Source organism: Sphaeramia orbicularis, chromosome 7 (assembly GCF_902148855.1).
Source record: "Sphaeramia orbicularis chromosome 7, fSphaOr1.1, whole genome shotgun sequence".
Classification (NCBI taxonomy): domain Eukaryota; kingdom Metazoa; phylum Chordata; class Actinopteri; order Kurtiformes; family Apogonidae; genus Sphaeramia; species Sphaeramia orbicularis.
Window position 1 is genome coordinate 19,975,396 of NC_043963.1, and position 13,479 is coordinate 19,988,874.

A 13,479-nucleotide genomic window follows, 5' to 3' on the forward strand; every position below is an offset into this window, starting at 1 on the left:
GCCCCCTCCCCATCACCACCAAAATGTAACCATTTGTTCCTTGTGCCAGTATCAACATTTCCTAAAAATGCCATCCAAATGCGTCCATAACTTTTTGAGTTACCTTGTTAAAAGACAAACAAACAAACAGATAGACAGACAGACAAAGCCCGATGAAAACATAACCTCCGCCGTTCTTTAGCAGAGGTAAAAATACCTGATTTTCACTAAAAAAATGCAGAATGCAGAGGATAATATTATAATAAATGGTCATGAATCATTTAGAAAATGTTATATGTTGAGAAAAAAATCATTTCGAAGTCTTTATCCTAGTTCTAGGTCTTCAAAAATGAAGACTAAAAAGAATAAAATGACTTTGCTCAGTATGGAACTTTGATAGGTAAATCATAGTTCATGTCATACTGGTTATACATCTAGCCTTTTCTAATAACATATGAAAAACTAAAGTACTTAAACGAATCACTTCTTCAAAAAAGTAATATATTACAAATGTCCAACCTAAAACAGCTGGTTCTCTCGTATCTCTATATATGCCTTACTTCTCCATATGCTTCTTTCTTTTTCTGATACTTTAACCCAGAAAACCACTTATGTAACTTCAGATGCTCCAGCCTGGTCTTGACTTTTAAGGCATTTTCCCAGGACATGCACTTACTCCGTACTCTGCACATACTTAAAGTTTAATGATTAGCTCAGGTGCAAACTCTGTGAATGCACTTGAGAGAATAATGACCTGCTGTTAAACTTTACTGCCCACTCAGCTCAGGACATTGTTAGGGAGTTTGCTTGACCTAAAAGCAAAAGAAATGCTTTCAAACCAGGATTCTAGTTTCCATGATGTGCAGAATGAAAAAAAAGAAAGAAATCAAAGCTTAGATGTATTCAGTCATTCAATCAAATATTAAATCGAGAACAAGACGTTCTAGTAAACAGAATAATAAAAGTCACTGAATATTAAACATTCAGGCTATAATTAATTAATTATAAATCTGCCAGTTGTTTCTACAATAACACTAGGAACTAGAGGCATTTGGACGGAGCAGAACTCAACAAGAACACTTTGCTTCTCATTGCACGTTATTAATAAACCACAAACTAACCACAAATGATCAACTATGCTTTCCACATTTTTTATCACTTCGTGCACTAGTTGATTTAACTGACTATTACTAAGGAAAAAGACTTCTGAGCCACCAGTCACACCAACATATTCAAATAATTCAGGTAAAATGCAGTTTCTCAGCTTTTCATCGTCATCAGATATGATTCATTTAGATGTTCAGAGGCTCCACAGTGAACGTGGAAACACCGTTATATCCTGCAAAACTGATTCAGCAATAAAACCCACATAATTTGACAAATGACAGCAGTTGTAAATGTTTGTTTTGAGTTCAGTAAATGATATATGTTGTTAAAAAAAATCACTTTCCCTTTGGTTTTGTCAGTTTTGATATAACAACCTCTGAATTTACTCAGGTTTTATGAGCATCTACAAGTTCAGTAAATTAAATACAGGAAAATACCTGATTTTCCCTGAAAAAGCATAAATGCAGTCGATAATATTTAGTGCTGTCAAATGATTAAAAATTTTAATCAGATTAATCACAGGGTTGTGTTGGATTAATTTTGATTAATCATGATTAAATATCAATTTTAACTGTTTTTAAGCAAAACCTGCAACAAATTTTAGTTGACTGTTGCACCTGTTGAGTATTTGTTGCTAACATGTCTCACTGCTATTGTTGTAATATACTTATTTATTAACTGTTTGTTTCTGTATATTGTTACCTCCGCCAAGTGACACAGCGGATGTTATGTTTCATCAGGGTTTGTCTGTCTGTCTGTCTGTTAGCAAGACAACTCAAAAAGTTATGGACGAATTTTCAGGAAATTTTCAGGAAATGTCGATATCAGCACAAGGAACAAATGATGAAATTTTGGTGGTGATCGGGGGGGGGGTTTGTTTGTCTGTCTGTTAGCAAGGTAACTCAAAAAGTTATGGATGGATTTGGATGAAATTTTCAGGAAATGTTGATACTGGCACAATGAACAAATAATGAAACTTTGGTGGCAATGGGGGGGGGGGGGGGGGGGGGGGGGGGGCTGATCTTCCTTGGTGGAGGTCTGTGCTCTCTGAGTGCTTTTCTAGTTTAATCTTGTTTTTACTTCTAGCCCTCCCACCCCCTATCCCTCAACGAACCACTGCTCTTTGATCAGGCTGCATTTGTAAATAAGAATCTGCTCTTAATTGCTTACCTGGGTAAATAAAGGTAAAAAAAAAAAAAAAAAAAAAAAAAAAATCTATATATATATGTGTGTGTGTGTGTGTAATCTATATTAATTGAATTTCATTTTACAAATAGACTCAAGAAAGAAGGGAATATACATGCAGTTAAGATGCTTATTAAACACCTTCAACAGTTTCAACAAAACAACATGAAACAACTGCTCCATCTTGGGTTTTTTGTCCTCATATTTCCATCCAGAGGGCCAATGCACTGTTTAGTCTCGTCCATCTTTATGGGTTGGTTCTGCTGCCTGTCACTACCGGATCAACTGCCCATTTGTTCATGTGTGATGCTAACTCTACTTGCACAAACTGACCCAAATGCGTTAGCAGAGACATTCAGAGTCATTCTACACTGCAGATGAGTTAATTGTGTTAAAATTTTTAATCAGATTAATCATGATGATATACTGATTTGCGTTACCGCATTAATTTTGATAACTCTAATAATGTTGTAATAAATTGTGATAAATCACTGACACAAAGTTAAATGTAAGGAAGTTGTCATTTGGAAGTCACCACACAAATAGCTGAGGGGATAAAGATTCCAGCAAGTATTCAATAAAATGCACCCATGAAATAAATATAGGAAAATATCTCATTTTCAGAGAAATATAAAGTATAAAAAAAAAAATGTGGGATTAGAGAAAAATTAATTTGAAAGTCACCACAAAAACAATTCTAGGTCTTTAAGGGTTAAAGTCTTTACACACAAGTTTTTTTTCCCCCATTTTTGAAATGTACATGTCAAATTTTTCCCAGCCATTGTTAATTTCCGTTCTTTTAGATAGAATTTAAATACTGTGTTGTGTAAAAAGTTATGTTTTTTCCTCAGAAGTAGGTTGATTTTTCTACATTTTCACAGGGTGACGAAGGGCATCAACCAATCATTCATTCATCTTCTGTAACTACTTAATCCTCTGGAGGATCATGGAGGAGCTGGAGCCCAAACCAGTGGAATCAGGCAAAGGCAGGGGAACACGGTGGACAGGTCACAGATCCATCACAGGACTAACCTCATGTGACAATAGTAATGATGGAACCAGACGTATTGATTTCTGTTGTGTCTGACACATATAAATGATAAAGACAGCATCAGCAGACATCTAGATGAACAGGTGAATGTCTCATGAATCAAATATTGCACCGTGTGTGTGTGTCTTTTCACCTTGACACTGGATAGAAAACCAAAGAAAAAAGAAACTGCGCAGGCTGCAAACGAGACTCAAGGTGATTCTGAGTCCATTAAATACATTCACATGAGGCCATTGTCACAACTTTCCCACGCTTGCATCACCACTAGTGTGAGTAGTTTTGACACAGAATATTTGCTGGTGAATATTTTGTACTTTTGTGTTGTTTATTCAGTATGTCCCAGTGTACAAAGGCCTTTAGCATATTCCTTCTCACTAATTTATATACATTTTTGCCTGTTTACCACATTTCAAAGCTTATAACTAAAGAAAAAAACATAGGACCACTGGCCCTGTAGCTTACCGGCCAAATGAAAAGCTTTGGGAAATGTATCCAGATGCCATTTATTATCACCCAGTTATGTGTACTTGTTATATTACAGAAATAGCCCATGTTTTGGTCATATTCCAATCAGATCTGTAAAAAATTAAAATTCCAACTTGATATCATTGATACTGATTTATTGGATCAATCCACTTCCTATCTCTTATAATGGGAAAATTTTTCAAAGTTGCACCAAATCCAGAATCAGATCCAGATTGAAATAATCTCAATACCTTGTGTTGACATCATCATACAGAAGCTGTATACCAAGTTTGAAGTCAATCAGAACTGTAGTTTGGGAGAAGAAGACGATTGAAATGTTTTCCCCAAAACAGCCCATGTTAAATTTTCCGTAAGTTCCCGGATCCAGAAGAAGATCCTGATCAGCATGTGGACATTATGTTTTGGTCATCTCCCCATCAGGGCTGGACTGTAGAAATTTACACTGGATATCATTTATATTTACTGAGTTATTGCATCGATCCACTTCCTATCTCTTATAATGGGGAAATTTTTCAAAGTCGCACCAAATCCCGAATCAGATCCGGATCCAAATAATTTCACTAACTTTTGTTGACATCATCATAAAGAAGCTGTATACCAAGTTTGAAGTCAATCAGAATTGTAGTTTCGGAGAAGAAGACAATTGAAAGTTTTGTAACGGACGACAGACGACAACGCCGGACGCCACATGACAACAATAGGTTACGGCCTAAGCTAAAAAAACAAAATATCACTCCTTTAAATGATCAGAGGAACTCAGACTGTGAAAACCGTGCTGACACACTGACCAACAAACAACAGTCATGGCCAACAGTTCTGGCAGATGCACATATCTGTGTTACAATGCAGAACAATTATAAGCCTTTTATAAGTTTCAAAGACTTTTATTGGCAAATAAATCACATTTTTCCAGAGTTGATTTGTGTCACTGCCAAATCTTTTGGCTATGACTGCAACAGATTATCACGCCTGATCAAATTTTAGAAAATATTACTTCCCTGAGCCAAAATGTGTTTAAGTGGCATTCATTTTCATTTAATTGTGCTGCATGTAGGATTTAGGGGATATATATTAACAAAAAACAACACAGCCTATGTGCCTTTAATATCTGCAGAGGAAACAGGTCCTATTATTTTAACACAGTAGGTCAGAATGAACAAACCAAATACTGGCTAAACATTTTTTTTAGTTTAGTTTATTCGAATATGCAACAAGACAAAGTAATCTTACTTAGTCCTTAGAAATAAAACAGGTAGTAAGAAGTCATGGAAGAAAACAAAATCAAAACTTATACATATACATGACTTCATCTGCGCATTCGAAAAGGAGCGGGAGGACGTAAAACTTGTTTAATCCCACCCCTTCTCAACACAACAGTCTATCCTTTAGCTTCCTATTAGCAGAATATATGACAAGTCCCTTAGATCTGAATATTATTCATTTATTATTCATTTAGACATTTTTTTTAAAGGTGAGATGATGAATACCGAAATAGTTTTAATCTGCAACATCCCCCACCGGATGCTAGTGAATGTTACGCAATCAGTTGTCAATAATCAAAATGTTATAATGTATAAAAAAGAATGGGAAATCAGTCAAAATTAGGTTCTTTTCATAATCTAATTGCAGTGCTAGAAAACTCCTCTACTCTCATAATCCTTCATGTAGTGCTAATTTCATTGGTTTCCTGTTTACTGGTGAGCAGACAACAAGACAATATGGCCAAAAAATTGGAATGTGCAGAGTTTAACAGATGGCCTATGTATACAGCATTCAGATCTTTGTGTTCCGCAGAGTGAGATCAAACAGCAGGCGTCTCTCCTGTCTCTGCAGGTAAACAAGCACACTTTACAGCCTTAAGGTAAGTGCTGAGTCAGCCAGACATCACCACCCAGGGATGCTGCAGGAATATTAACACTCAGCCTTTAGTTCCTACAGATAACACTCAGACAAACACATGTAAAGCTGCCACATCAGGGAAAGCACTGACTGAAGGAATGAAAATAAAATATATATATATATGAAAAAAATTACTGGATAATCCTAAAAAGAAAAAAGTGCCTATGAAGAGGGTGGTGGTGTGAGCTAAACCAACAGTTTGTGGTTTCAGAAGACAGTTTCATTACCATCTTTATATCTCTTTTAAAGCTTTAAATGGCCTTGCTCCAAAGTACATAAAAGATTTATTAAATCCGTATGTGCTGCTCAGCTGGTTGTTCCTCGAATCCAGCTTGTGAGCCTGGCTGGGCCTTAACTGTTAGAGCATCAGAACACACAGTCTATTGAAATCAGACAGGCATCTTCAGCACCGTATAAACCCCCTCCAACAGATATAATATCAAATATGCATGTTTTAATTCCTGTTTTTTTCTGATTTGTGAATGGATTGTAATGTACCTTAACCCTTTATAGAACACTAATAGAAATACCCTGAAATTAAAAATTTTAACCTTAGTGTGTTATTGAGGACAAAAGAATGTCTTCATTTTAGAGCTGCACAATATATATCGTTTGAGCATCAACATCGCAATGTACGTATGCGCAGTAGTCACATCGCAGGTCCTGCAATGTAGGAGGCAAATGAACTCAACATGTTTGTGTCTAATTTCAAGGGTACCTGACCCACACTGCATGCAGCAATCCACCAATCACAATTGTTCTTAATCAGTCGCTGGTAACAATATTGAAAAATGAGCAACGAACAAGAGAAAATCACCGTAAACCAGGGGTGTCAAACTCATTTTAGTTCAGGGGCCACATCCTCCCAATATGATCTGAAGTGGGCCGAACCAGTAAATTAATAACATAATAATGTATAAATAATGCCAACTCCAAACATTTCAATGTGTTTTAAAGTGAAAAAAGTGAAATTACATTATGGAAGCATTTACATCTATAAACTGCCCTTTTAAAAATGTGAATAACATGAACAACCATGAAAAAACTGAAATTTATCAAGAAAAATGAGTGCAATTTTAATAATATTATGCCTCTGCTTATCGTCTGTAAATGTGCATTACAACTTACAAATCACAATGGATCTGCAAATACACAAAATATTTTAGTAACTGGCAGAATATTAGCAAAATTGCACTTACTTCTCTTAGGACATCTCTAGTTTTTCATATTTTTTGTGAAAGGCTAAATTTGGAATTGTCATTTGTAGGTTTTTATGGTAGTATTGTACTGATCTGACCCACTTGAGACTAAAGTAGGGCTTTATATGGCCCCTAAAGTAAAACGATTGATTGTTAATATCTTGAGTGTAATTTTTGTATTTCACAAATTCATCCAAAGGATCCTTTGGCGTGCCGGATTTGGCCCCCGGGCCGCATGTTTGACACCTGTGCCGTAAACGAAAACTTGGTGCCAAAAAGAAAAGCAACGTCAGTTATCTGGAATTATTTCAGCTACAAGGAAGATATTGAAATATATGTTCTGTGTCGACAGTCTTTCCACCTTTTGCCACAACGAGAGGAAACACAACTTATTAGTTCGACCATTTACATTGGCACCACACAGCTATTATACACTGCTGAGTATTTTTTCATATCGTAATATATATTGCAGGGTTGAAAAAAAATTGCAATGTCAGTTTTTTCCAATATCGTGCAGCCCAAATTCATTTTGTGAAAATTTTCAAAATGTTTTATTTTTACATAGAAAATCAAGGTCAGTGAAGTTACCATATTTGGTTCCTTACCCATAAGTGACGTCCAAAAAAAAAAATCCATGAAGTATATAAAAAATACAAGAAAAAAACATGTAAGGTGAAAAGAACATCACTTTTAGAACATTAGACCAACATTAGTGCTGATCCAGACCCCTGTCACATCCACATTCTCCCTTTGAACCTCATTCCTTACATTAGTACCATTACTTCATGGTACCTAACAGAGCAGGTACACTCACTGTTCATGCAGCGGTGGACCTTACAGACCCTGTAGACCACATTGGACCTGAGATTGTTGACTCACTGTCCTCACTGTTACTGTCACTGTCTTGTAATGTATGTGGAAATGACCAAAAATAGTCAGTTGCCCGATAAAGGGTCAAAAATAAGTGCTTGCTTTGTTCTCTTGCATACATGATAACAGCCACTGTAAACTAATTTCTATGATAAATGTTAACTCACTTTATTATCCATGCAGGGAAATTCAGTCTCTACAGTTTACCAATCCTAATATATAGTGCAGGAGTGGCCAACCCTGGTCCTGGAGAGCCACAGTCCTGCATGTTTTAGACGTATCCCTCTTCCAGCACACCTGATTCAAACGATAAGCCAATCATCAAACTCTGCAGAAGCCTGATAATGACCATCAGGTGTGCTGGAAGAGGGAAACATCTAAAACATGCTGGATTGTGGCTCTCCAGGACCAGGGTTGGCCACCCCGATATAGCACCTAGCATTAGCATTAGCATTAGCATTAAGTGCACATTGAAGGTGCTCAGAAACCTGTCAAGGGATGATGTGAGTCTCCAGATGATGTGAGTCATGCATGTGTAGAAGCATTTATCTCTGTTGACCATCTTTTATGACTAACTACGGCAACCTCGCCAGGACAATCCTTGGCATAGAGCCGTGATTACACTCCATCGCTTATGTTCCTAGATATAGATCCAAACATTTGTCAGCTGGATAGGCTTTAAGCTGTGAAAGAAACTCAAAGTTGGCATATAAATTGACACTCAAAATCACTTCTGATCGCTAGAAAGATACTCCTTGATGGTTAAGTCAAATCTCTGTACTTTTACGTAATTTGACTCATACAACAGTGATTCGTCCTGGCAAGGTTTCCGTAGAGAGTCCTAAAAGATGGCTGACAGAGATAAATGCTTTTGCGCACGCGCGACTCGCATCATCCGAAGACTCAAATCGTCCATTGACACCCAGGTTTTCATCAAGACCTGGGCACTGACAGAGGAACTAACCTTCATATACCTGTTTTTAACAGAAGACACCGCGGACACTCAACACACGATCAAACTGACCACAGAACCTTCTAGCTGTGAGGTGGAAAGTGTGAAAAATGTGGAGGACTTGGGTGGATTTTCTGTGAAAATCATCACATTCATGAGTCTTTCAGTGCTTCAACTCTGATCCTTTACACCTGCAATAATGTCTGACATTAGATAACCTTAGAATAGAAATGAAGTCAACTAAAGACTAAGGCTAAACTGCACATGAGCACACAAACAGCTGCAAATCTTACATATTGCACCTTTGTTTTTAGAAATGTGTCTATGAATTCTCCAATACACAGTACAACACTAAGCTACTTCTACTCCCATGGAACTTTTTTATCTACAAAAAGGTCTTTCTGTTGGTTAGTCACTCACTGCTCATTTAGAGAAAAACACAGTATTTCAGGAATGGCCTAACAGAATGTCACATATTGTACAAACGTTTTCCTGCGAACAAGAATGAACTGAAATGATTTTAGGGGCAAAATGGTCAAAGGTTGACGTGGCCTCATGTTTTCCCATTCTATTATCTCTCAGGAACACCTTGAGGGATTTATTTTCTTATTATCCGGCAGAAATGTTCATTTGGACTCAACGATGAACTGATTCGATTTTTATGGCAAAGTTTTAGGACAATGCGACCTCAGAAATCATGGTTCTGGCCATGACTGACTGCACCAATATGGACGGTTATTTTATTTTTAATTTTATTCTCCATGCTTTATGCTCCATATGGAATTTATATTTGGTTTCATCTGCTGTTTTATATTTATTTTTCTGTGAAGGATGTTGCAAAGAAAATGATGATATAAATAGACTTATTTAAATTGAGTACCTATTTATAACTCCATGATTTTTTATGTGATTCGTTACCAGAGGACAAGCTTCTAATTAAATCTTTATAAGCTCCTCAAAACATTAAAAAAAACTGTCATTAGCAGTAAAGCCTTAGCAGAACGTCTGTGCACTGGCAAGAATGTGGCCATACAATAAATGTCATGATGCATGGTTTATGAGTCAATATATTACATTCTTAAATTTAATTTTAACAAGTGGTGCCAGGCACAACAAACCCCGCCCCTCACATATATTGTAGCTTATTTTAGCATCGATCCAGCTGATGTCATCATGTATATACGTGTGCTGATGTCAGCATATCAATTGCCTCTATAAATGTGCCAAGTTTGAAGTAAATTTAAACAAAATTGATGTTTTTATAGACATTTGAAATTTTGCCCATTATAAGTAAATGGGGAAAAACAGAGATTTTAAAAATTCATAAAAAAATTGGAAGTTTGACCTACTTTTCCTAAAATGTAATCACATCTATTCTGGATCACTGGCAATCTATAAACCCAATTTGGTATAAATTCAACTAATAGTTTTGCTACAATAGACATTTGAAATTTTGCCCATTATAAGTCAATGGGGAAAAAAAAGATTTTAAAAATTCATAAAAAATTGGAAGTTTTGGAAGTTTGACCTACTTTTCCTAAAGTGTAATCACATCTATTCTGGGTCACTGGCAATCTATAAACCAATTTGGCATGAATTCAACCAATAGTTTTGCTACTACAGACATCTGAAATTTCGCCCATTATAAATAAATGGGAAAAAAAATATTTTAAAAATTCATAAAAAATTTTAACTATGACTTACTTTTCCTAAAATGTAATCACATCTATTCTAGGTCACTGGCAATCTATAAACCAATTTGGCATGAATTCAACCAATAGTTTTGCTACTACAGACATCTGAAATTTCGCCCATTATAAATAAATGGAAAAAAAAATATTTTAAAAATTCATAAAAAATTTTAACTATGACTTACTTTTCCTAAAATGTAATCACATCTATTCTGGGTCACTGGCAATCTATAAACCTAATTTGGTATGAATTCAACCAACAGTTTTGCTGCTAGAGTGCTAAAAATCAAATAAACAAACCGAACCATAAACAATACCCTTCGGGGGGCGGGGTTATAAAACTGACAGAATAAATAAGTCACCACATCAGAGCTGAAACAATAAACTACTATTTATGCATCAAAACAGAGGGATCTACATTTGGATTTAGTTTAACACCTATAACACTTTACAAATTACATATATCAGTCAAAAAGATCAATTATTTGAGATTTGATGCGGTATAATAATAGAATTGCTGCAAGAATAATACTGATAATACTATGGTATTAGAGTGTATTGATTTTTTCTTACACCTACATTTAATATAATATATCTGTATGGTGTGAAATCTATTATTTAAATTAAATCCATAAACAAAACCTGTTTTATGGCGGATGTGTCAGTCAATCATCTTGTGTAAATGTGCACAGGAGGGAGGTGTAAAGATGTACAGCACAAAATAAATCCTACCCTGAGGATGTAATAAATTTCACAGAGCAGACTGTGGAGTGCACTGACCTTAAGAGAAGGGACAGGTAGAGGCTTATTGTCCTTGTCCAGTGAGATGTAGGTGAAGAAGGCTGTGACGGCGCGATATTTCCTCATCTCCGCCTCCACCATCGACGATGCATCCACCATTACCTCAATCTCCATCGACTTGTTACTGATAAATGTGAGTCGCCCTGTCACTGTCAGCACACAGCCTGAGGGAAATGACAAGAAAAATATAGTGGATGTTATGAAATACCTGTACTGTATTGTGATATCATGAGTTGTTGCTTCTTTTAAGTGTTTTTATATTTTATTGGGGGTTTTTTTCCTGATATTTTAATCCCGTAAAGGAAAAGTTGTTTTTAAATTGTGCTATATAAATAAGTTTGACATTGAAACTTTTCTTGAAATAATTGCTTAATGTGATTCAAAGATTAATTAGGTAGAAATCACAGAAAAAAACACCAGATGATATCAAAGAAATATTGAAAATAACGCCTTTCCACTGCAGCTTTCTGTCTTAAACATACACTAAATATTAAGGTGCTACTCTTTTATGACAAACTAAACCAAAATATCACAGACTTTGCAGTGATTCACCTTTTTTTATTCCTTGTCTACACTGAAAAGATATTATGGAGTTTTACCTAAAGATGTCAAAAATAATAAATGTTTCACGTGTAATATTTACAGTGTGGAGGCCTGCCTGCTCAACAGAAACATTTGATTCTATAGTAACAAATTTATTCCTGCATTTTAATTTATAATATATGAAATCAATAAAAACAAAGATTAAAATACAACAAATTTTGATGGTGAGACCAAAAGCTTAATTATCTAACCCAAATAAGAATAAATAATACAATAATAACCAAAGACAGCAACTAAAAGACAAACAAAAGAGACTGAACTGTAGGAAGTGTATGTTCATTTTTATTTTTATTTTTTTTATGTATGTATGGATGTCAAAGCGAGGTCATAGAGATAATGATGTCATTTCCTTACACGTTAAGCAGGGGGGTCAAACTCATTTTAGTTTAGGGTCCACATTCAGCCAAATATGATCTGAACTGGGTCGGACCAATAACATAATAAGAGTGGAAAAAGTAAAATTACATTATGACAGTGTTTACAGTTATAAAGTTTCCTTTGAAATGTGGATAATATGAACAACTTGAAATTTCTTAAGAAAAAAAAGTTCAATTTTGTCAATATTATGCTTCAGTTTCTCATTTACACATGCTCATTACAATTTACAGATCACAGTGGATCTAAAAATACACAAAACATTTAACAGGCAGAATATTGTTAAAATTACAAGTACTTCTCTTAAGATATTTTAGGTTCTTCATATTTGTTCGGGTTATTCACATTTTGTGTGAAAGAATAGTTTGTAAATATAAAATTTTTTTTTTAGGTAATTTTATTTTTTACACTAAAACAAAGAGAAAATTTGGAATTGTCATTATTATGATGGTAATTTACTGGTCTTATTCCCTTCAGATCAAATCGATCTAAAAAGAGTTTAAAACCACTGATTGTTAATTTCTTCAGTGTAATTTTTGCATTTCACAGATTCATGCCACGGCCAGATTGGACCCTTTGGCGGGCCAGTTTGGCCCACGGGCCATATGTGTAACACCCATGGTGTTAAGGAAGGAGTATTTAATGTAATTTGGTGAGATATACTTAATGCTGTTTTTCTTTAACATAGTGATTTTTAGATAACACTGGTCAACAACAAATTTATTGTTTAAGTTTTTTGAGCTGATTTAGGATAATTTTGATGTGCTGAATCCAAAAATCACATTAATTTTGCTCAATCAGGTCAACTTTCTGAACTATGCTACATATTGGCTTTTTAACATTTTTGCTTACATTTATGGGCATTTTCACATCATATGATACAAAATTCTTTCATATTTCTTGCAATAAACGAGTTCTGAAGATTATACTTTCACCAATTTATGATTAATGTTTTTTTTTAATATTACAGGTGAATGAAATGGCTTCGACTAGAAGATCTTGCAAAAATAAGCCTGACGTATTCTGCTACATCTGCGGTGAATACACCATTGTACCTAACAGGAATCCTGTTAGAAAATGATTTTTTTTCTCTTAAAACCTATTTTGGGTGAGAACTATATTAAAAATCAACTGATAAAGTCACAAAAATGTAATCAATTTTGTCAGAAGATCAAATTTTTCAAAATCAAATTAGCAAAAAAACCTGACCTGATTGAGAAAAACAGATGTCATTTTTGGATTTAGCGGTGCAAAATGGTCCTACTTCAGTTAAAGAAACCT

General features: G+C 35.1%; 1 protein-coding gene across 2 annotated transcripts in view; it reads right to left on the bottom strand.

Moving 5' to 3' along the window:
* The window catches only part of acot7 (acyl-CoA thioesterase 7), a 139,595-nt gene that overhangs the window by 28,202 nt on the left and 97,914 nt on the right, over positions 1-13,479 (bottom strand). For both annotated transcript variants that reach the window (XM_030139370.1, XM_030139371.1), the window contains one exon: positions 11,200-11,384. In XM_030139370.1, coding sequence (XP_029995230.1) covers positions 11,200-11,384 — 185 coding nt within the window. The remainder of the gene's footprint in view (positions 1-11,199; positions 11,385-13,479) is intronic.